The sequence below is a fragment of the Gobio gobio genome (assembly GCF_949357685.1).
Source record: "Gobio gobio genome assembly, chromosome: 25".
Lineage (NCBI taxonomy): Eukaryota > Metazoa > Chordata > Actinopteri > Cypriniformes > Gobionidae > Gobio > Gobio gobio.
The window spans coordinates 9,338,919-9,364,478 of NC_137121.1; the positions used below are offsets into that span (position 1 = coordinate 9,338,919).

The 25,560-nt window shown below is 40.4% G+C and overlaps 1 protein-coding gene across 1 annotated transcript; it reads right to left on the minus strand.

The window, feature by feature from the left end:
• Window positions 1–153: 153 nt before the first annotated feature.
• On the minus strand, window positions 154–25,001 carry snx1a (sorting nexin 1a). The gene is made up of 15 exons (XM_079809312.1): window positions 24,867–25,001; window positions 18,699–19,392; window positions 13,564–13,700; window positions 13,179–13,245; window positions 11,605–11,648; window positions 11,371–11,512; window positions 11,205–11,283; window positions 9,828–9,903; window positions 9,564–9,677; window positions 9,348–9,441; window positions 8,962–9,167; window positions 8,127–8,270; window positions 7,947–8,027; window positions 1,425–1,496; window positions 154–1,345 (listed from the first exon to the last, which is right to left on the minus strand). The coding sequence occupies exons 1-15, from the start codon at window positions 24,966–24,968 to the stop codon at window positions 1,295–1,297; spliced, it is 2,103 nt and encodes a 700-aa protein (XP_079665438.1). The 5' UTR covers window positions 24,969–25,001; the 3' UTR covers window positions 154–1,294.
• Window positions 25,002–25,560: the final 559 nt, after the last annotated feature.

A 25,560-nucleotide genomic window follows, 5' to 3' on the forward strand; every position in this document is an offset into this window, starting at 1 on the left:
GTCAAATGAAAAATGAATTAAAAAATATATAATAAATAAAACCGAAATACTAAAACAAACATACACACACAAACACATACACACACACACACACACACACACTCACACACACTCATACACACTCATACACACAAAACAAATGACTATTAAATCAAGAGCTTTATATTTGTAATTAATTCTTTATTGTTTTCCTCAATAGAAGTGTCCATAGTGAAAAAAATACCAGCCCCCTTTTTTTTCTTCTTATAAAACAAACATTTGATTTTTATGGCACCTGATGGTGAAGTCCAACCTGTGTATGTGTTTTCAACACGTCATTACAGCAGGGCCCAAAACATCATTTATGAAGCAAACTAATAAAAAACAAAATAAAAAAAGTGTCTAATGATATAAATGACGATGAATCTAACAGACAGCAGCAAAATCTGGATATAAAAAAACAAACAAAATCTTGTGTGGAAACAATTCAATCATTAGTAGTAGCGTAGCAAAAGTCTATTAATTATTATAACATGCCAAATACGGTTTGACACAAAATGATAACATGTTGGCATAAATGTCTAACAAATGGAAAATGAAGTAAATCAAGAGAAAAAGAATGAAAGCAGTTAAGACTGAAGTGCTTTGGGCTTCCTGTGAACGAGCGCCGGTATTGATATAAAACGCTTTAGGAGCGGCTTTTTAAATGCTTTACGTCAATTGAACAAGATCCTAAATCTGTTGAAGATTTAAAACGAGTCAGCAAAAGGAAAATTAATCACTGATCGAGTGGAAGTGACACTGATCTCGATAGATAAACTAACCCTCTTTTACTTCAAATACAGTGTCATTATGGTGTTTTAAAGTGTATATACCAATATTCTGGACTTCTGAAATGATCTAGGGGACCATTTGTCTCTGAAATCCCTCCTTAATAAGCCCACACCTCTTTCTGACAGGTCACAAGAAGTTTCTGACTGTGCACGAGTGTGTGAATGAGCGGAGAGCGCCCTCTAGTGTAAACCATTGACGTCACTGCTGATGAGTGGATGATAAACCAGAGTTTGGTTGCATACAGACGAGGAAGACACCCAGCCACCACCACATGCGTTTACATCCCCAAAACTATAGAGTCAACGTAAGAAAATAAAGGTGAAGATTACACTGAAAATATACAGGTACTGGACCAGAGTAACGGGCGGCCGGACAGATGATTTCCCTTCGCAGATTTCTCTTGGTTTATAGGCAAGAGGTAAAGAGTGTAGAAAGGCCTCAGTCATGGGTCATGAGTGTGTGTTCGTGCGCAGACGCCGCCTCATGCGATCGCTTTCGCCTCCGGCAAAAACGCCTCCCAGTATTTGATCAGCTAGAGGAGAGAGAGAGACACATATCAAGGACAAGCATTCAGAGGTTCTTCAGTTAAAAAGAAAGAGGTTTTCTTGTACCTGTTGTTGTGAGTGTAGCAGTGACTCCAGATATTTGACGATTTGCCTCTTAAAATCTCGAGCTTTCTCTTTCTGTGAGCGAAGACATTTACACAAACAGTCAGTCAGAAACATTACATACGAAAAACATACATTGAAGTGAATAAAACTAGGAGCACTTAAAGTGCCTCTGTTATGCTATTTTAAAGGTTGCTAATGTTTTCTGCTCTGATTGGTCGGATGGCCCAGTCTGTTGTGATTGGTCTACTCTGCTCTGATTGATCAGATGGCCCAGTCTGTTGTGATTGGTCTACTCTGCTCTGATTGGTCAGATGGCCCAGTCTGTTGTGATTGGTTTACTCTGCTCTGATTGGTCAGATGGCCCAGTCTGTTGTGATTGGTCTAGTCTGCTCTGATTGGTCATATGGCCCAGTCTGTTGTGATTGGTTTACTCTGCTCTGATTGGTCAGATGGCCCAGTCTGTTGTGATTGGTCTACTCTGCTCTGATTGGTCAGATGGCCCAGTCTGTTGTGATTGGTTTACTCTGCTCTGATTGGTCAGATGGCCCAGTCTGTTGTGATTGGTTTACTCTGCTCTGATTGGTCAGATGGCCCAGTCTGTTGTGATTGGTCTACTCTGCTCTGATTGATCAGATGGTCCAGTCTGTTGTGATTGGTCTACTCTGCTCTGATTGGTCAGATGGTCCAGTCTGTTGTGATTGGCCTACTCTGCTCTGATTGGTCAGATGGCCCAGTCTGTTGTGATTGGTCTACTCTGCTCTGATTGGGCGGATGGCCCAGTCTGTTGTGATTGGTTTACTCTGCTCTGATTGATCAGATGGCCCAGTCTGTTGTGATTGGTTTACTCTGCTCTGATTGATCAGATGGCCCAGTCTGTTGTGATTGGTCTACTCTGCTCTGATTGGGCGGATGGCCCAGTCTGTTGTGATTGGTCTACTCTGCTCTGATTGATCAGATGGCCCAGTCTGTTGTGATTGGTTTACTCTGCTCTGATTGGTCAGATGGCCCAGTCTGTTGTGATTGGTCTACTCTGCTCTGATTGATCTGATGGTCCAGTTTGTTGTGATTGGTTTACTCTGCTCTGATTGGTCAGATGGCCCAGTCTGTTGTGATTGGTCTACTCTGCTCTGATTGATCAGATGGCCCAGTCTGTTGTGATTGGTCTACTCTGCTCTGATTGGGCGGATGGCCCAGTCTGTTGTGATTGGTTTACTCTGCTCTGATTGATCAGATGGTCCAGTTTGTTGTGATTGGTTTACTCTGCTCTGATTGATCAGATGGCCCAGTCTGTTGTGATTGGTTTACTCTGCTCTGATTGATCAGATGGTCCAGTTTGTTGTGATTGGTTTACTCTGCTCTGATTGATCAGATGGCCCAGTCTGTTGTGATTGGTTTACTCTGCTCTGATTGATCAGATGGCCCAGTCTGTTGTGATTGGTCTACTCTGCTCTGATTGGGCGGATGGCCCAGTCTGTTGTGATTGGTTTACTCTGCTCTGATTGATCAGATGGCCCAGTCTGTTGTGATTGGTTTACTCTGCTCTGATTGATCAGATGGCCCAGTCTGTTGTGATTGGTCTACTCTGCTCTGATTGGGCGGATGGCCCAGTCTGTTGTGATTGGTTTACTCTGCTCTCATTGATCAGATGGCCCAGTCTGTTGTGATTGGTCTACTCTGCTCTGATTGATCTGATGGCCCAGTCTGTTGTGATTGGTCTACTCTGCTCTGATTGGTCGGATGGCCCAGTCTGTTGTGATTGGTTTACTCTGCTCTGATTGATCTGATGGTCCAGTTTGTTGTGATTGGTTTACTCTGCTCTGATTGATCAGATGGCCCAGTCTGTTGTGATTGGTCTACTCTGCTCTGATTGATCTGATGGCCCAGTCTGTTGTGATTGGTTTACTCTGCTCTGATTGATCAGATGGCCCAGTCTGTTGTGATTGGTCTACTCTGCTCTGATTGGGCGGATGGCCCAGTCTGTTGTGATTGGTTTACTCTGCTCTGATTGGTCAGATGGCCCAGTTTGTTGTGATTGGTTTACTCTGCTCTGATTGGTCAGATGGCCCAGTCTGTTGTGATTGGTCTACTCTGCTCTGATTGATCAGATGGCCCAGTCTGTTGTGATTGGTTTACTCTGCTCTGATTGATCAGATGGCCCAGTTTGTTGTGATTGGTTTACTCTGCTCTGATTGGTCAGATGGCCCAGTCTGTTGTGATTGGTCTACTCTGCTCTGATTGATCAGATGGCCCAGTCTGTTGTGATTGGTTTACTCTGCTCTGATTGATCAGATGGCCCAGTCTGTTGTGATTGGTCTACTCTGCTCTGATTGATCTGATGGTCCAGTTTGTTGTGATTGGTCTACTCTGCTCTGATTGATCTGATGGTCCAGTTTGTTGTGATTGGTCTACTCTGCTCTGATTGGTCAGATGGCCCAGTCTGTTGTGATTGGTCTACTCTGCTCTGATTGGTCAGATGGCCCAGTCTGTTGTGATTGGTTTACTCTGCTCTGATTGATCAGATGGCCCAGTCTGTTGTGATTGGTTTACTCTGCTCTGATTGATCTGATGGTCCAGTTTGTTGTGATTGGTCTACTCTGCTCTGATTGGTCAGATGGCCCAGTCTGTTCTGATTGGTTTACTCTGCTCTGATTGGTCAGATGGCCCAGTCTGTTGTGATTGGTCTACTCTGCTCTGATTGATCAGATGGTCCAGTTTGTTGTGATTGGTTTACTCTGCTCTGATTGGTCAGATGGTCCAGTTTGTTGTGATTGGTCTACTCTGCTCTGATTGATCAGATGGTCCAGTCTGTTGTGATTGGTCTACTCTGCTCTGATTGGGCGGATGGCCCAGTCTGTTGTGATTGGTCTAGTCTGCTCTGATTGGTCAGATGGCCCAGTCTGTTGTGATTGGTCTACTCTGCTCTGATTGGGCGGATGGCCCAGTCTGTTGTGATTGGTTTACTCTGCTCTGATTGGTCAGATGACCCAGTCTGTTGTGATTGGTCTACTCTGCTCTGATTGGGCGGATGGCCCAGTCTGTTGTGATTGGTTTACTCTGCTCTGATTGGTCAGATGGCCCAGTCTGTTGTGATTGGTCTACTCTGCTCTGATTGGTCAGATGGCCCAGTCTGTTGTGATTGGTTTACTCTGCTCTGATTGGGCGGATGGCCCAGTCTGTTGTGATTGGTCTACTCTGCTCTGATTGATCAGATGGTCCAGTTTGTTGTGATTGGTCTACTCTGCTCTGATTGATCAGATGGTCCAGTCTGTTGTGATTGGTCTACTCTGCTCTGATTGGGCGGATGGCCCAGTCTGTTGTGATTGGTCTAGTCTGCTCTGATTGGTCAGATGGCCCAGTCTGTTGTGATTGGTCTACTCTGCTCTGATTGGGCGGATGGCCCAGTCTGTTGTGATTGGTTTACTCTGCTCTGATTGGTCAGATGACCCAGTCTGTTGTGATTGGTCTACTCTGCTCTGATTGGGCAGATGGCCCAGTCTGTTGTGATTGGTTTACTCTGCTCTGATTGGTCAGATGGCCCAGTCTGTTGTGATTGGTCTACTCTGCTCTGATTGGTCAGATGGCCCAGTCTGTTGTGATTGGTTTACTCTGCTCTGATTGGGCGGATGGCCCAGTCTGTTGTGATTGGTCTACTCTGCTCTGATTGGGCGGATGGCCCAGTCTGTTGTGATTGGTCTAGTCTGCTCTGATTGATCAGATGGCCCAGTCTGTTGTGATTGGTCTAGTCTGCTCTGATTGGTCAGATGGCCCAGTCTGTTGTGATTGGTCTACTCTGCTCGGATTGGTCAGATGGCCCAGTCTGTTGTGATTGGTTTACTCTGCTCTGATTGGTCGGATGGCCCAGTCTGTTGTGATTGGTCTACTCTGCTCTGATTGATCAGATGGTCCAGTTTGTTGTGATTGGTCTAGTCTGCTCTGATTGATCAGATGGTCCAGTTTGTTGTGATTGGTCTACTCTGCTCTGATTGGTCGGATGGCCCAGTCTGTTGTTATTGGTTTACTCTGCTCTGATTGGTCAGATGGCCCAGTCTGTTGTGATTGGTCTAGTCTGCTCTGATTGGTCAGATGGCCCAGTCTGTTGTGATTGGTCTACTCTGCTCTGATTGGTTGGATGGCCCAGTCTGTTGTGATTGGTCTACTCTGCTCTGATTGATCAGATGGCCCAGTCTGTTGTGATTGGTCTAGTCTGCTCTAATTGGTCAGATGGCCAAGTCTGTTGTGATTGGTCTAGTCTGCTCTGATTGATCGGATGGCCCAGTCTGTTGCGATTGGTCTACTCTGCTCTGATTGGTCGGATGGCCCAGTCTGTTGTGATTGGTTTACTCTGCTCTGATTGGTCAGATGGCCCAGTCTGTTGTGATTGGTCTAGTCTGCTCTAATTGGTCAGATGGCCAAGTCTGTTGTGATTGGTCTACTCTGCTCTGATTGGTCGGATGACCCAGTCTGTTGTGATTGGTTTACTCTGCTCTGATTGGTCAGATGGCCCAGTTTGTTGTGATTGGTCTAGTCTGCTCTGATTGGTCAGATGGCCCAGTTTGTTGTGATTGGTCTACTCTGCTCAGATTGATCAGATGGTCCAGTTTGTTGTGATTGGTTTACTCTGCTCAGATTGATCAGATGGTCCAGTTTGTTGTGATTGGTCTACTCTGCTCTGATTGGTCATATGGCCCAGTCTGTTGTGATTGGTCTACTCTGCTCTGATTGGTCAGATGGCCCAGTCTGTTGTGATTGGTCTACTCTGCTCTGATTGGTCAGATGGCCCAGTCTGTTGTGATTGGTCTAGTCTGCTCTGATTGGTCAGATGGCCCAGTCTGTTGTGATTGGTCTACTCTGCTCTGATTGGTCAGAAGGCCCAGTCTGTTGTGATTGGTGTATCGTTTACAGCTTGTGTCGGAAACAAAACACTGAACTTCAGCTTCGGGTCTTCCTCAGCACTCGATACAAAGTGATATGAACAGTAAAAATTGGGACGGTTTCGTCGTATCAATTTGAGCGCAAGTGCATGAAAAGACCATGACAGTGTATGTTAAACGCTAATTCATTAGCTTGAAGCTTAAAATAAACAATTATCATGTTTTGGGCACTTGGATCACGCACCTTTCCTTCATCAGCTCACTCTGTTTGCGCTCCACTATTTCAAGATGCACATTTTGTCCATAAAAATGTGTTATTCAGTGCTGTAATTTGGCGCGACTGGTGGAAGCTTTGCGTACAGAGAGCAGACCTGACTAATCGATAATAGGAATCGTTGTCAATGATTTTCATTATCGATTTTATCAATTAGTTGTTGCAGCAATCTCGCAATACATGGCCCCGGTCATCCTCTCCTTAATACATTGCAGTCGCCCTGTCCCATGTGCAGAAAAACACCCCCAAAGCATGATGCTACCACCCCCATGCTTCACAATAGGGATGGTGTTCTTGGGATGGTACTCATCATTCTTCTTCCTCCAAACACGTTTAGTGGAATTATGACCAAAAAGTTCTATTTTGGTCTCATCTGACCACATGACTTTCTCCCATGACTCCTCTGGATCATCCAAATAGTCATTGGCAAACTTAAGACGGGCCTGGACATGTGCTGGTTTAAGCAGCGGAACCTTCCGTGCCATGCATGATTTCAAACCATGACGTCTTAGTGTATTACCAACAGTAACCTTGGAAACGGTGGTCCCAGCTCTTTTCAGGCCATTGACCAGCTCCTCCTGTGTAGTTCTGGGCTGATTTCTCACCTTTCTTAGGATCATTGGGACCCCACCAGGTGAGATCTTGCATGGAGCCCCAGTCCGAGGGAGACTGACAGTCATGTTTAGCTTCTTCCATGTTCTAATGATTGCTCCAACAGTGGACCTTTTTTCACCAAGCTGCTTGGCAATTTCCCCGTAGCCCTTTCCAGCCTTGTGGAGGTGTACAATTTTGTCTCTAGTGTCTTTGGACAGCTCTTTGGTCTTGGCCATGTTAGTAGTTGGATTATTACTGATTGTATGGGGTGGACAGGTGTCTTTATGCAGCTAACAACCTCAAACAGGTGCATCTAATTTAGGATAATAAATGGAGTGGAGGTGGACATTTTAAAGGCAGACTAACAGGTCTTTGAGGGTCAGAATTCTAGCTGATAGACAGGTGTTCAAATACTTATTTGCAGCTGTATCATACATTGTGATTTCTGGATTGTTTTTTTTTTTAGATTATGTCTCTCACAGTGGACATGCACCTACGATGACAATTTCACTTTAAAAACACTATTTTAAAAGACAAAATTTCAAATAAGAGGGCAAGTGACAAATATCGGTATCGGCCAATAATTGTTTGTTAAAATCGGTATCGGCCCCAAAAAATCCTATCGGAGCATCCCTAATTGTTACGTAGGATTGTAACAGGAAGTGAGACTGGAATTGCACAAACAGCTGTATTACACACTAGATGAAAGAAGTATCCAAAAAAGCATAACAGAGGCACTTTCATGCCAAGATATCAGATGCCAACAGGGAAATGAAGTCTCACATCAAAACGGATGACGTCTTTCTGTACAGTGGCTGAGATTCTATCGAAGTCTCTCTCGAACTGCGTGACCTTCGCCTCCCACTGCAGGACGAGACGGTAGAGTAAGAAGGTTACAGATGTAAGTGCTCATCTGTATAAAATAAAAGATCCAGCTAAACAGAAGCATGTTTGCGCAGTCACCTCAGTGATCTCATCCTTGGCCTGCTGGAGTTTGTCGGGTTTGTTGGCCCACAGGAGTTTGGCCTCAGCTTCTCTTTTTTTCTGCAGCATGTTCTCAGCGTCCTGCCAGCGCTGCCACGCTTTCATTCTCTGATCAAAACACCCCTGGCAATGTAGAACACAAATAAACCATCAATATTAATACTTGTAATAATTACTCTTATTACAGATTGTGTTTTTTAGGTTTAGATTTTTTTTCTTCCCGCATAATGATGCATACTCTGTGTACACTAAAGTGTTAAAAATGAAAGACTAATGCTGCGTTCCAGGCAACCCGTAACCCGTGTTTTTCCAACCTTCTACTCGTGAAAGTGGACTGGAACGGCAGTCAAACCCGTGACTTCCCACCCGTGAACTCGTACTAGATCGATGTACTCCCAGTTACGAGTTTTGACGTCACATAGCCCGCAAAGCAACAATGGCAGCCCCCTACGGATGCAGTGTTTATGAAACAAATATACAAATAACGTAAAATAAAAAGGTATAACAGCTTTTCTTGCCGTCTGCGCTGTTTTTCTCCTCCGTTTCCCTCAAACAAGCAAGGAGTAAGCACCTTTGGCGATAGAAATGATTGTAAATGAGCATACACCCCGCACGGTCCGCCATGCTTTGTTTACATCTAACTACCACACAATTCCTTGCGCTCAGGCAGTTTGGCGTGACTTTGCCTGGAACACTACAAAGTCGTGAGTCGTGGTTTGAAGTTGTAATTTACGGGCTCAAAAACCTGCCTGGAACGCAGCATAAGTAACACACAATAAATGTGAGTGGATGAGTCAGATGTGTGTTTCTGTACCCTGACGGCTCCCAGCAGTCGTATATAATCGGCCAGCAGCTCTGAGAAGGTGAAGAAGTCGTTGGAGGCCTGGTCCTGATGGAGCTGCTCGATTCGATCTTCCACCTCGGCCAGCTGAGACAGAGCTCGTGACAGAGCCGTGTTATCCTCCGAGCTGCCCAACATCGCCACGCTCTTCGCAAACACGGCTGTGTTCCCAGACAACTCTGAAACACACATTCCACCCTCTAACAACTTTCTGTAAAGCAATCATCCAATCATATTCTGTTTCCTCAACATGTCACATTACAGAAATAAAATGTGTCGCAATACCCAAATCTGAATGCACTACATTTAAAAATAAAAAAAATGATGATTTAAAATACGAGATTGTTCGCCCTTCTGACCTTTCCTGTGATTGACAAGCGATTCCACCATGACGTGAAGTTTCCGCAACTGCTGTTCTTCATTTTCTACATCCTGGATCTTCTCATCAAACCACTGAAACCAACAAGCACACACACAAGGTTTTATATGAAGTCTCCTTTCTAGGTCGGTTTTAAGCCTAGTTCTGTTTATAGAGGAGCTCAGCGTGGGTCAGACCAGCATGTTTTTCCACTCACCACGTCCTGTTCGTTCATCTTTATGGTCATCTTACTCACAGCATCTGTGGCTTTGTTGAGCATTTTGAGGAAGCCGGCTCCACTCAGAGCCTGTGTGCCGACTGCTCTGGGCAACTAACACACACAGAGCATTGAGTTATCATCACAACCGTGTTTTTGCATGTGAGGAATGGATAGATCTGCACGCGAGAAGGTCACTTCTCTTAGGTTTATGTTAATGTTGAGTTTTTCACTTTGCGGTTGCATGCGTCGAAGCTGTCTCACCTCTTCTTTCTCTAAAAACTCTCTGACATCAGGGTCCTGCAGGAGAGACGGGTGACATACAACCCTCTGAAGATACCTAAAACAACACACAAACAATCCTCAAAATAAAATAGAATATATACTAATATTAATTACTACTAACATTAGATTACATTACATTACATTATCTAAATAATAATCAATAACATTAGATTGAATAATATAATAAATTGGGATGTAATAAAATGTAATGCACTTTTAATTATTATAATAATACTTTATATAAGTAATATACATTACATTATACTTTATAATCCAATCCATGTGATTTTTCTGCCCTCATTAATATTTATATAATATTTACTACTAACATTAAATTACATTGTATTGTCAAATTTAATAATGTATTATTTCATTGTTATTTAATAAAGTATAATTTATTTAATAATTATTAACATTATACTATGACAATTTAAACCAATCGAAATACTTCTGTCCTCATTAAAATGAAAATACATAAAATTATAGTAGTGATTAATATTATTATATTATCCAATCTAAAATCTTTCTATCCTCACACACACACACACACACACACACACACACACACACACACACACACACACACACACACACACACACACACACACACACACACACACACACACACACACACACACACACACACACACACACACACACACACACACACACACACACACACACACACACACACACACACACACACACACACACACACACACACACACACACACACACACACACACACACACACACACACACACACACACACACACACACACACACACACACACACACACACACACACACACACACACAAATTACAACAAATATTATATTATCCAGTTTAAGTAATTTTTCTGTCCTCATTTCTTAAATATTTATTAATATTAATTATTACTAACATTATTATATTATCCAGTTAGGTAACTTTTCTGTCCTCAATAAAATGAAAATGCATATAATGTTAGTAGTCATTAATATTAATATATTATCCCGTTTAAGTCATTTTTCTGTTCTCATTAAAATGAAAATACATATAATGATAGTAGTAATCTATATTATATTATATTGATAAATCCAAGTAATTTGTCTGTCCTCATTAGAATGAAAATACTGTATGGCAGCAACATCACAGCCAATCATAGTTTGATGTTTTATATATAGATCTATGGAGAGGAATTTTAAACCAATGAGATTTCACTGGGGGCGGGGCTACTTCGTGCAATGTAACAAAAAGAACAAAAAGTTCTGACATGACACACTGATGACATGTGGCTGGTCAGGACGAGAAGCGTGATTCATCGCTTTACTAATGCAACTAGCAAAAAAACAATGTCATCTTCAGTGACGAACCTCTCTAGAGCAGCTCTCCTCCGCTCCACAAACTCTGCTGATGATGGATCCTCCTTCCCCACTTTGACTTTTGTCATACCTGGAAAATACACACACACACATTTATAATCAGGCACTTATTCACAATCAGATCTGATCTGATGCATTAGCAGAAGCAAGTTTCTACCCAGAATGCTCTTCTCGGGTGGTGGAGGAATGATGTATCCATTCTGTGAGTGTTTCTCTGAGAGCTTTTCGTACAATCCCAGGAAATCGCTGAAGCGTCTGCGTACAGTAAACGTCTTGCTACGGAACATGGTTAACGACGTCTGAGAGGATGAGAAGAGAGCGAGATTTAGACCGTGTCGTATTGTGTGGTGGTAGTGTAAACTGCACACGTAAAGAGAGACTGAAAAATCACCTGTGTTGAAACTTTGTAGGCCATATAAGCATTCATACCATCACCTGTAAGAAGCAGAGAGAGAAAAATCACCTCACATGCCCAAAATAAAACCCTAACATAACATATACAGTATGTGCTGTTAACCTAAAGCTTAAAGAAAAGGACTGGTTACACAAAGGTCACAGGTTTAGTCTCAATGATCCTGCTCTCCCATCTGACAAAAACCTTGACTAGCCTAAACTGGTCTCCCAGAATGGTCTGGTTCGCTGGTTTTAGAAGGATAATCAGTTTGTCAAACTAAACCAGTTAAATACCAGTTTGTCCAGGCCGGGTGACCAGCTAAAACCAGCAAACTAGAGTAACCCAACGAAATTAAAAACTCTCAAGATTTACATGTTTAAATGACTTCTGCTATGATTGGCTAACCTTTTTGCATGTAAAATGTGCTACAACGCTCTTGACAAAAACAACTCAATGCTGTAAAGGAGTGGACACAAAAGTGGGCGGGGATATGCTAATGTGCTTGTCAAAGTTATGCTGTTAATGACCCATGCGGGTTCGTTTCAGGGATTTTTGCTTTAAATACATTAGCACATTAAACTTTTTTATTTCAAAAGAAAAAGAAAAATCCTGTTTTTATTATAAAATCAATTTAAGTCAAACAATCACTCCATAAATTATATACACACACACACGTTTTACTGTGTATGTAATATGTATATAAGTTATGATAACTCAATGAAACATGCCACATTTTGCAGACATAATTTTTGGCCATGCAGTCATGTAAAGAAATTATGAACACATGACAAAACAAAAGAGAACCAACTAAATATTAATAATTGATTTTCTTGTAGTCAATATGCGCTTTTTCCTGTCAGCTTTTTGTTTTACTATAATTTTTTTTACTTTTAGCTGTGGTTTGCCTCTTTTTTGCCAAATAATTTTATCAGATAAATACCTCTACCAAGTTTAGTGTTTTTTTTCCCTCCCTCATATTTAAAAATTAGTTGATAAATATTAAATATTTTCCTCACATTTCAAAATTGTCGGGTGTAGGGTCATTAAAAACAAATACCCCCACTTTTGGCCACACACACACACACACACACACACACACACACACACACACACACACACACACACACACACACACACACACACGCATGCATGCACGCACGCACGCAAAATAAAGTGTGAGCAAACTATTACAACTATTTGCAGAAATATTACATATAATATATTAGATCAAATATGGATCTCCCAGAGCTGATTTTTGACATTACAGAAACACCACACCTTAAAAAAAAAAGAAGAAGAACTGGAAATGAAAAATAGCTATTACAGGGCAAAAAGAGGAAGTTGTGATGATATGGCAATGCTCCAGATGGACATATCTGTGACTCACTTCCTTAATTACAATAATTTCACCTCATAAGGTAATCAAACCACAAGATAAAAATGTTCCCCTGCAAACTCAGCCCACTACTGCCTTGAAGCGCTAATGTAAACTAACATTTTATGAAAGCAGCGTTAATCCTCAAAAGCCTAAAAAATCAGAAAGCTGATATAGTGGAGGATGATGGGCTTACCGACTTTCTCTGGATTCGTAACGGAAATGTTTAGATCGAACTTGTCCTCACTTTCCTCTTCCTCCAGCTTTACATGAAAAAAGGAAACAGAAAAAAAGAGAAAGGAAGAAGAAAACCTGTAAGGTTTGATTTGATCTCTAGAGATGGATTCTGATTCAACTTAATTATTTTAGTACCTTTGAGTAATTTGGTGTGTGAGTGAATTTTTCATATCAATTCAAATAAATAATGCATGAGTTTAAGATTCTCGAGTCTTTTTGACTGATTCATCAAAAAGAATCAGCTCATAAGAGTCATTTGCTTGTGAATCTGGCACTAAAGAAGCTAAAAATCATGAAAAACCTTCCGTCTCTTCAATTTCCAACCATCTTTATAAGCGTTTTACCTCTTCCAGGGTTTTGGACGGAGGTTTGCTGGAGCTGCTGGCTACAGGGGCGGCAGGAGCCGATACTGACGGCTTCACGACATCTTTCTTCTTGCGGTCATTATGAGGACTGTCCAGAGACAACTCCACGGTGGCTTCTGGGAAAAACAGTGAGAGAAAGTGCATTTTATTAATTCAGTAAAACTAAAAAGATGGTGCAACACACACAACCTACAAAACACACACACACACACACACACGCGCGCGCAAAACACATTCCATCAGCAACATAAAGCAGGGTGAGAGGTCAAAGGTCACAGAGGAATTCCTTTTCCCCTTCCTGAGTCAATGCTGAGAAAGCGAATTCATCATCCATCACTCACAGAAGTGATGTGCATGCATTCCTGCTACATATGAGTAACAGTAAAAAAAAAGAAAAAGAAAAACAGTCAAAAGCAGGAAAATGTTTCACTGCGCAAAAAACACTAAGCCTTAAAAACCCCACTGCACTTGAGACGAGTTCTAATCAGTGTTATTTCAGCATTACTCATATACTATTATTATAATCATCAGTTATAATTAGCAGTTAACTTTTAGTTTTATTATTTTACGTAGGAAGGCAGTTCACTCGCTTGATGCCTATGACAGCCAAAAATGCTGTCAAGGTAGGCAGCTCATAAGATTTCGAACTTTTAAATCCACCAATGACACCAAAACATTGTCTAGGTAAGCCACAAAAAATGACTATAAACATGCTATTTTCCCATGAGGGTTTTGAAACACAAAATTGAACTTGCTTAAACATGTCCCAAAATTCCCACAAGATTAAGACTCAAAATTAAACATCTGAACAAGGCTATTATGCTCAAAAATTGTGTCTAGATTGACAGCTCACTAGGTTTTGAAGATCAATTAATTTGTGTCATGATGCCAAAAAATGCACTTCATCCTGTGCATTCATCCTGGCTGAAGCCCTGTCAGTGAAAACAGGCCATATTTTTTAAAAAGATGAACCAAACTTTTAAATTTGCCTATGATGCCCGAAAATGCTCTCTAGGTAGGAGTCTTACTACTTATTGAAACAAAAAAAATCCATACCAACAAGCGCTGTCTAGGTGGGCAGTTCGGAGGATTTTACAACACAAATCAAACTTTTAAATGCACCAATGTCACCCTAGATTTTGAAACATGAACTAAACATATAAAAGTGCCTATGAAGACCAAAAATTTTGACTAGGTAAACTGTTCGCAACATTTTGAAAATGTTCAAACGCACATACAATTTTACAAAAATGTTGTCTGGGAAGGAAGCCAAGTTGAGAAACAAACAAAATTTGCTTAAAAATACAAAAAAAAAATGCTGTCTCTGTAGGCAGCTTTAAAGGGTTTGAAGATTTGAATAATACAGTTTTGTTATGATGCCCAAAAATGCGGTCTGTAGCTGCATTTCCATTACTCTTCAAGTTGCGCAAATTAAAATGGCGAATTTAAAACATGCCCAATGGAAAAACGGCAATTTCGCAAAAACTCCCATATATCGCAAAAACGTTTTTACGCTCGCTTGAGGTGGTTGTTCAGGCGAATTCGAATAAGGAATATTTTGCAAAACGGCAATGGAAATAGTTTTTTTTTCGCATTTACAGGTCACCTGGCGTACGCAAAAGTCGTATGATCGTTCTTTAAAGCGGGACACCTCATACGTGGCCACTCCCAAGTATAAGGGGTTTCCCTTGCCATTAAAGGTGCAGTATGTAGAATTGACAGTTCAAAATATTCAAAATATTAGAGAAAGAGAGTTGTTTGCCCCGCCCCCAACAGGAACAAGCACTATTGACAATGGAAGGTGAGGAGACTAAGTTGATTTATGATGAGTTGATATTGCGTTTTAATGTGCTCCCGTTCATAGAGATTTTTTGATGGGTGTTGAGACTTTTTAGGTCGGGTAGAATCTGCGATTTCTGACCCAGTTTGTTTGCTGGCTTCCATGGCTGCAATACGCTTTTTCCCGCCAACTGGCAACCTGTGATGGCGAAATACTATTGGGTAAACTGGCAACGTGCGGTATCGCACAGACAAAACAAAAACAGACATTCCCACTCGGAACGCACATTTCAAAGTAAAATAACTAGCTGTAGCTTTGCTTTTCAGAGAAACGAGTATGTGAACTAGGGATGTGACGGTGAGGAAATTTTCCCACCGGTTAATTGATGTGTGACAACACCGGTAATACCGGTATCACCGGCGGAGGCTTTTAAATCTAAAGTAACATGCACACGACCGCTCTGAACTGAAAACGCGCCAGTGCGCGCACACCGTGAATGACAGCTCGTCTGTAAATGCGTGCTCTGTGAGGCCATGGGTGCGTCTCAATCAGTTCCCTAGTTCAGTAGTCAGGGCACTGATCAAGCACTGATCAGTCTATGATTGAGATGCACGCCATGAATGAATAACAGTTCGTCCCCTTGTTTATACTCGACGCGCCCGCACGAGCGCGAGGGTGCGCGCGGCAAAAAATAAATGCGCGGAGCGCGGAGGCTCGCACTGCGGAGCCAGGCGAAAGTAAACAATGCGCGCTCTGTGCGGCCGTGCACATTTTACTTTCAGTTTTGAATTAGCGCCAATTCGGCTGCGGGTTGCTTGAATTGTGGGTTCATTAGCCTATTATTTTTAATGAAAAACACAACAACAAAACAAATGACAAACTCCCTTAAATAGGCGCTTTTACGTTTAGCTTTGAAACCAAATCTTCCGCGATCATCTCAGTCAGCTCCTCACTCTTAAATCTGATGAATGACTCCTGCCGCTGCCGAGACTCCCGGTCGGATCCTGCTTTATTAAGCAGACACGTTCAGTTTTTATTTGTATTGTCTGTTCTCTAACTGAACTAAATTATTTTATTACTATAAAAAAATCAAAAAGACGGTGGGCGGTGCCACAGTGGGCAAGTGATGTAACCGGTGTTGAGTCTGGACACCGGTAACACCGGCAACACCGACTATCGTAGCAAGCCTAATGTGAACTCAGCATATTTCCTACATATCGGCAAAAATACTATGGTATTTTTATGCTTTAGTGCAGCCAAAAACTTACATACAGCACCTTTTATGCTTGGATAACACCAGTGTTTCCCACACATAGACTAATTTGTGGCGGCGAGCCACAGAATCAACACCGGCCGCCACATATTGCACGTCATTATTCATTAACTTTTTAAAGCTATTTAAAACACGCAGCATATTCGTTCATTTCCTTTCCCTGCTCTCCCTCCATCTCTGTCACTCATGTGTCTCTCTCTCTCTCTCAAACCTGCTTTTGATATGAAAATCTAAGCTTTTAAAATTTTAATACGAAATTCAAACAATAAATACTTTTGGACGGTTTTGGCGCTAATGTGGCATAACAGTTAAAGCCAGAGGCGTTGAAAAACTGAGTTGTCACATGCTCTCATCTCCCAGCGGCGCGTGTGGTCACGTGGTTCTCAATAGTTATAAACAAACCAGCGCTGTCCAAACATTTGAATGGCTTAAGCGGATACACAACAGCTTCACTACACAGGTGTTTGCAGCAATTTTTGGTAAACAGTACAGCATAGTTTGCATTGATTATTACGTCAACCATATTTACAGTATCATTTTATTATGGAGAGTGATGGAGATGCAACATTAATGTTCATGTTTTTCTTGTATTTAGCCCTCGGGTATTTTTTGACCCTATTAATTGGTCACATTTGTACTCATTAGTGGTCTAATGTGACCATACACCTTAACTATTTTTAAATTAAATAAATGTTCTATAGTTTAGTTTAATAATATTTATTGAATATTTTGAGGATATCTTTTGGTACTAAATAGGCCTATTATTTGTGCAATAATTATGGTCCATTAATGACCACTTAAAATATTTTTTATTATTTAAAATTACAATTATTGTAGTAATTAAGGTTAAAATAGAGAATTCCAATGCAAAGAGGCAAATTAGAGTCATTTTGTGGCTGGAAAAATAAGATTTTTTTGTCATTTGTAATGCCATGGTTTACCCACAATAGGTGCCTGTATGGCTCTTTAATAAATATGAGATGTATCTAGTCTAGTTGCTCAAAGTATTGCAGATCATAACTGCTTACTTATTTTTAGGTTTTGCATTTGAATACATATTTACACACGATCAAACACTAAATTTCTTACATCCTAATATTTTTAATAATACTTATATAAGCACACACAAGTGAATATTAATGAATGCAAGCTAATATAATTTAACCCAAGAAACGTTTAAAATAGTGCAAACTTATTTTTCCTTATATGTACAGTAGGCTATATACATATGAATTGATAATGAATCAAGATCGAAATCGATATTTATGCCAATCACCAACCCATTAGCCATTAAAAATAATGGCTAATGTGGTGACTGATATACATAAACCTGCCAACATCCATCGCCATGATTTTTATTCGCATAACGTTGGTTAATGGAATCGCCATCATTTCGCAATAGTTGTTTTTTTTTAGAGATATTTCAAAAATAATCGCAAGTTTACATTAATATGTAATGGAAACCTTTGGCAGTTCACTTTTGAAACATTAATTTTTTCAAATGTACCTATGGTGCTCCAGAATGCTCTCTAGGTAGCTACTTAATAGATATTGAAAAAAAAAAATACATCTCAAAAAAAGAAAAAGACAAATCCTAAAAGAGGGTTTTCGCAGGGATGCAATAAAGGGACGATATTTGACTCACTAAAGAACCTTTCAGTGAACATTCGTAAAATAACAATTTTTTCCTTAGTTTGAACATTTTGATAATCTAAAAGAATGTTTTTGTGGAATGTAAAGGTTCCTCGTGGAGCCTCGATACCAATAAAGAATCTTTATTTTTAAGAGTGCATGATGCTGAAAAATGCTGTCTAGGTAGCCTCACTATTTGAAGATTTGAACAATCAATTTGCCAAGTTATGATGCCTAAAAATGCATTATGTGTCTAGGTTGCTTAGGCAGTTCACAAACTTTCAAAATGTGCCTATGATGCCCCCCAAAACTTATTTAGGGAGGCAGCTAACTGGACATTAAACACAAATCAGCCCACATACCTACAATGCCCAAAAAAACATCGTCTAGGTGGGCAGTCAAAAGTGTGACAGGTGAAATGCGTCATACCTGAGAATATATCCTGCTCCTCAGAGTGAACCCCATTGGTCCTGGAGCTGCTGCTTGCGGAAGGTTTGGCGGCAGGTGCCGTCACGGCTTCCTCTGTGAACAGATCCATGGGGTCGTCTTTAACCTGGGGCTTGACCTTCACCTCTGTGAAGACATTGACCGGTGGCCCACTCGCCGCTGAGGGCTGAGGGTTCTTCGTCATGCCTTTTAATGGCTCTTTAAACAGATCTTCCTCCTCCTCATCTTCTTCATCATCATCATCATCATCATCACCGAACAGCTCTGCGCTCTCTGCTTTATTGGCGGTAGAGCCTTTGCTGCTGCCCTTCGGAGGGTCTTCGAAAATACCCTGTTGTCGAGGTGCGATGGCGTTTTTATGCACAGGCATGCTGCTGGCGTCTCTAGGCGCTTCAACGATAACGTCAGACTTTGGCGCTTCTACAGGCTCGTTCAAGAGATCTGGCACGGGATTTTGGACTTCAGGCGAACTAATTACATCGGCTTCATCATCCAGCGGATCGCTGAACAGGTCGACGGCCTCATCGCTACCAGGAGATGGCATCTTCACGTTCTTCTGGGGTTCAGAGTTAATGTCGCTAAGAGGATCGCTGAAGATATCCTCTGGTGGGTCGTTGAAGATGTCTTTTGGAGGTCCGGTTGTGTCCGGTGACAGGGAATCCATCTCAGAGATTGACTAGGAACAACACAGAAATGATTATACAGCTAATGTTGTACATTTAAATATAAATATTGTGAGTTGAAACAGGATTACTGGAGTGTTTAACAGCCTGTGCATTGCAATACTTTTCCATCTGGCATGGACTCCAAATACATTAAACATTTTCGTGCTGAATTTCACATATTATTAAAAGAAAAAGTATACACTTCCGAATGATGTCTAACAGGCGCAGGATCAAAACAAATGTTATGAAATATAAATAAACAAGGAAAATGTTTATCTCATCCCTTTATTTGCAAAATAAAACATCAACGTTTCAGATTTGGGTCCAAATAAAGGGAAGAGTTTAAACGGTGCAGATTTTCCTTATTTATTTTTATATCCCTTGATAAAGTTCAACCCTAAATAAAGAAATAAGCCAATTTTTAATTTTTTTTCCCCATTAAAAATTAAGCACATTTTCCACCCAAATTATTGTAACAGTAATATAATATTTTTCACATTAATATTTGTTATTTTATGCATTTGTGAGTTTCTATAATTGGTGATTTAAAAAATAAATAAATAAAGCACTACTTAGCACATTTTCCACCCAAATACTTATTATTGTAATAATAATTACATACTTAAATAGTAAAACACTAATGCTATTACTTTGTTATTATGTTTTTGTGTGCGTTTGTACAATTGGTATTTTAAAATAAATGAATAGGCCTATTTTAGTACTATCTTTGCAATTAAATTTTTCCACCCAAAATTCTCATTATTATTAAATGGTAAAATATATCTCATGCTAGTATTTGTTATTTGTATGTATATGTGAGCATTTGTACAGTTGATGGTTTAAAATAAATAAATACCTAACATTGATTCCAGACACGATGGTTTGAATAAACAATACATAAAAATATCACAATTAAAAATATCCTAAATGGTCCTGAAACCGGCAATTTTTTTCTCATTATGTTAAATCATTTTATTATGGGGTAAAATATAAAATATTATATACAATATTGAAGATATTTTCTCATGATATTCACAGTCATTTTGCAGTCACTTTCATCCAAAGCGACTTCTAGTTCCCTTACAGAGACAATACGCCTTATTAAAAGAGTAGTTCAGTTTAAAATTCAAATTAGCCCATGATTTACTCACCCTCAAGCCATCCTATGTGTATGACTTTTTTCTTTCTGATGAACAGTTATATTCATGGGCGTCAGAAGGCAAAAAAAAAGTGGGTGGGTCCTCCCCCAGATTTTTTTTGCCATTTACATCAAGTGCAAATAACCCCTCTTGTTTACGTCTGTTTCAGCCACAAAACTACGGAAGGCAGTAGTGTAGGGGTAAGACACATGGCAGAGTTGACGCAAATCAACCCAAGGTTCAAATCCGCCTTTTGCCGAACTCTCTCTACTCCCTTTTCCAATCACATATCAGATCGGAAAGGCATTTATTTTCAATAAAAATTTAGATGGAAATAATGCATCTAATGTGTGTTTAATAATAAAGTGTTAATCAGTTAGGGGTCGTTAAACAGACATGCGATGAATTTGAGATGATAAAAGTGAGTGGGTCCAATATCAGTGGTCTTAAAAAGTGTGTGGGTCTTGTCCCACCACCATACAATGGTTCCGACGCACATGGTTATATTAATAAATATCCCTTGATTCCTTCATTTTTCTAAAATGTACATAACTTTTGGTATAATAATGGAAGATGTACACATTCAATTTTTACTGAACAATATGTTCATTTTGGGGAAATGTTATATTCATAAATGCAAATGCCTTTTGGTATAATAATAGAAGATGTACACATTCAATTTTTACTGAACAATATGTTCATTTTGGGGAAATGTTATATTCATAAGTGCAAATGCCTTAAAACAAAGCCAGTGTTTTCTGTTTTCTGTAAATCTTAAAGAATGTTAAAATTGAAAAGTGGTAGAAGTACTTTGTTTATAGCCTGACAAGCCAGACCCACATCAAGATGTTGGGTCTGGGAACTCACCATCGGCAGGGCTCAATCCGAGGGGCGGGATAAACGATTGTCTTTCAGATTCCCTCTGCACGCAATTGGATAGCGCTACAACCAACCAGAGCAACGAAGAAGGTGAAGCGGAGCTAGTTGATAGATTAAACTTTCGCCGTATCCGGTCGGCAAAACTCAGAACACATCTCCTTTCTTAAGAATGACTTCAGTGCCATTTTTTGTTCTTTTCTCAAAGAAAAGCTTAACTCCAAGTCTTCCAGAGTCGTAGCCAAAGCCGATTCGAAAGACCACTGTTCGCCAGCTTCTTTGTTTACAAGTAGCACACGGAACCGCTGCCATCATTATGTTAAGCCCGCCCACAGACTCTATACACGATGTGATTGGCCTGACCAGAGTTTGGTTTTTCCAGCTCGCAAGCCAACGGAGAGTTGCTAGACGCCCTGGCTGCAAATTAGATTTGCTGCCGCTAGGGTGCGTCTAGATTTCTAGACTACTTGGTTTCTTGAAGAAATGTAAACTATCGGAAATTGTTTTCTTACTTCTTATTTGGTTCTGTTTCCTTTCTATCTAGTTGTGCTCTGTTATTTAGAGTTTGTATCTGATTTTGAATAGCCTTATTGTAATTGTGTTTTACTGCAATAATAATAATAAAAAAGCTTCCAGACGTTATAATGGCAGAGTTTGAAGCCCAAAAAAGTGCATCCATTCCTCATAAACTTACTCCACACGGTTCCAGGGGGTTAATAAAGGCCTTCTGAAGCAAATCGATGCGTTTGTGTAAGAAACATATCCATATTTAAAATGTTATAAAGTAAAATATCTAGCTTCCAGCAGATCGCCTGCCGTATTCAACTTGCGGAAAAAGCTGAATTGGCGCGATGTATCACTAGAACGATAGCGTAAGCGTTTTGAACTGCGAGTCTTTACATTTTCTGCGTTGAATACAGAAGGCTGTCTGGAAGCTAGATATTTTACTTTATAAAGTTTTTTTTAACTTTATTAACCCCCCAGAGCCGTGTGGTAGGGCTGTGCAATTAATTGAATTTCGATTTCGATTTTGGCTCCCAACGATCACCAAAATAGTACAATTGAGAAAAAACGATTATTTTGCCATGTTCAGTTTTGCAAGAACACTCTTATTTTGTCTTGCGTTCTGAATGAAATGAGCACGCGCACATCCGCCCCTCCCGAAGCCACAAATCTCTCAGGTCGTGAGTCTCGTGACTCGTGTGCATATCATCCGCTGGAATTTAAAAACTCAGCGCGAGTAAAGATGGCAGAAGGAGGGCAGTTACAGCAGCGTTTGGTGAGCAAAAAAGGCAAAACCAACTCCGTTGTCTGGGAACAGTTTGGCTTCGAGGAATCAGACGACGAGCAGAAACATGCTACATGCAAGATTTGCTACATGGTAGTGGCTGCAACGCAAGGGAACACCACGAATTTGTTTAACCACTTGAAAATTAAACACAGAGTGACCTATGACAATCTAATAAAGAAACAAAAACTGACGAGAGCAGGGGTGCCGTGTAAACGTCCTTTTTTTCCTTCATATTTTTCAAATAATTCTCTCTTTGTAAACTTTGTTCAATGCATGCGAGTGCTGCCGTATGTTTGAATATGACCAGTCATTTCCGCCGTCATCACCCGGGTTTAGTGACAGAAGACACGAATGAGAAGTAGCGCGCGGTGTGAGAAAATGTGTCTCTGTGCACTCATCCGAGAGCGCGCACGCGTCTCACAGCGCGCACATATTGAGTTCTCTTTCAAGTCTTGCTCTTGAACGGACAAACTCACATAAAACGTATGTCAACGTCCATCTTGATGAGTATCCTAGCAGACATAGTCTGTATATGCCTTAAGTAAACTTTATAGAGTCGAGAAAGACGACGCATATCCGAGCATTAGGTCTTAAAGGGGCAGTAGCCTTTACTGCTGTCTGTTTAATGTCAAACAACAAAAGACAAGGACATCACTCACTGCTCTTGATTGAATAGCTTTTGTAAGTTTAATAGGATTAATCTTTCATTTATGCACTCAAATATGCAATGTTATTTAACATTTGATACATTTCTGTACCTGAAAACTAATGTTAGACGTACCTGAAAAGCATATCTAGCCAAACCATATTGTTGATCTTATTTATTTGTGGTTATCATTTTTACTTGAATACTTTTATACTTTGATTTGAATATATGTTATATTATTTATTTTAATAGTTCAAAAAGTACAACAAATGTTACAATTTCAACTGAATTGTTGAAAGGTGTCTTTTTAATAAATGCAACACATTCCCAAAGTCATGTGAAATAATCGTGTTACATAATCGTGATTTCAATATTGACCAAAATAATCGTGATTATGATTTTTTCCATAATCGAGCAGCCCTACCGTGTGGAGAACGTTTATGATGGATGGATGGATGGATGTGATGTGCTTTTCTTAGCTTCAAACTCATGGGCCCTGTCATTGCCATTATAAAGCTTGGAAGCATCGGATATTTTCTTAATATAACTCAGATTGTGTTCATCAGAAAGAAGAAATGTCATATACACATAGAATGGCTTGAGGGTGAATAAATCATGGGCTAATCTTCATTTTAAAGTGAACTACTCCTTTAACCCAGGGTTAAATACCTTGCTTAACGGTACAATAGTTACAATTTATGAATCAACCCATTCGGGGTTCAAACCTATAACCTTCCCGTTCCAGCGCAGACCTTTAACCACCAATCCCCATCATAACTCACGTACAGCGACTGTAAATTCCTCCCCCAAAGCAAATTCTTCCCAAAATAAAAGCTTGCTAAGGAAAAAAGGCATCGAGACATTCACTCACATTTGAGACTCACATGACCAGAGCTTCAGTACTTTGACCTGAAAAGACTGAAATTATGATGCTGAGTAAATATTGACTGCTGGACACCAGCTCATTTGGTAGAGACAGATTTGCCTTTATAATACTACAGTAGTTTGGATCTCTTCCTTTGACTGCATACATAAAGTCATATTATAATATCTTAACTATGAGCTGTTGGGTGGTTCTGCATGAATAAGTTAATCTAATTTCACACTTCCTTAATTAGACACAACATAACATTCATTTTACACACATACACACTCTCTAACAGTGTGACTTCAGTCTGTTTGGAAAACTGGGTCACATTCCTTGTGATGTTATTTATTCAACTAACAAGAGTCCTCCAAAAACTTCAGTATGTCACATGCAGGCCTAAACTTAGATCTATTTAACCCCGCGGAAGGATCAAATCTGAGGTGGCGATGAAAACGATGTCTTTATTAAATCATGAAGCAAATATGATCACAGAAAACGCCGTGTAAACCAGCAGATCTAAAGATCTGAAGAAGAAGAAGACGAACGGGCAAATCTGAGGGTGTCAGAGAAGTGAAAGTGGTCGCTCTTCTCCTCTTTCTGTCTGTCTGTCTGTATGAAGTACACAGCTAATTAGCTTCATACATGCGTTTAATAGTGTTACTCACCGTGCCCGTGAACGCATCCGCGCCGTCGTCACTGTCCTCCAGCAGCTCGGGCTCCTCTGAGTCCGGGAAAGGAGGAGGACTGCGCTCGGAGCTGGCCGCCATCTTCAGCTCCACACACGGAAAAACTTTATTACAAGCGGAGGACGCGAGAGTGAAAATGAGAGAGCGACACTGAACTGACACGGAGAGAGAGAGAGTGACAAACAGCGACGCCCGGCGGCCAATAGTGGCGGGCTTTGCTCTGCTACGTCACGCTCACGAGACCACTCCCAAAGTGATTACATTTTTTTTAATACACTGATTTAAAATGTAAAAAATAAATAACGCTAGTGCGCTGATGTTACAGAGCCACATAAACGTACAAGGAAAAATGTTATAAAATAAAATAAAATTGAGAGGTGCGTTCCTTGCTGTGACGTTGGCGCAAGCCACGCCCACGCTCACGAGACCACTCCCAAAGTGATTACATTTTTTTAATACACTGATTTAAAATGTAAAAAATAAATAACGCTAGTGCGCTGATGTTATAGAGCCACATAAACGTACAAGGAAAAATGTTATAAAATAAAATAAAATTGAGAGGTGCGTTCCTTGCTGTGACGTTGGCGCAAGCCACGCTCACGAGACCACTCCCAAAGTGATTACATTTTTTTAATACACTGATTTAAAATGTAAAAAATAAATAACGCTAGTG

Coding starts and splice junctions, on each gene's coding strand:
- snx1a (XM_079809312.1), bottom strand. CDS start 24,968: ATGGCGGCCAGCTCCGAGCGCAGTCCTCCTCCTTTCCCGGACTCAGAG. Junction 11,284..11,370: donor ACCCGAGAAGAGCATTCTGG/GTAGAAACTTGC, acceptor TGTATTTTCCAG/GTATGACAAAAGTCAAAGTG. Junction 9,678..9,827: donor AGTTTTTAGAGAAAGAAGAG/GTGAGACAGCTT, acceptor TGTGTGTGTTAG/TTGCCCAGAGCAGTCGGCAC.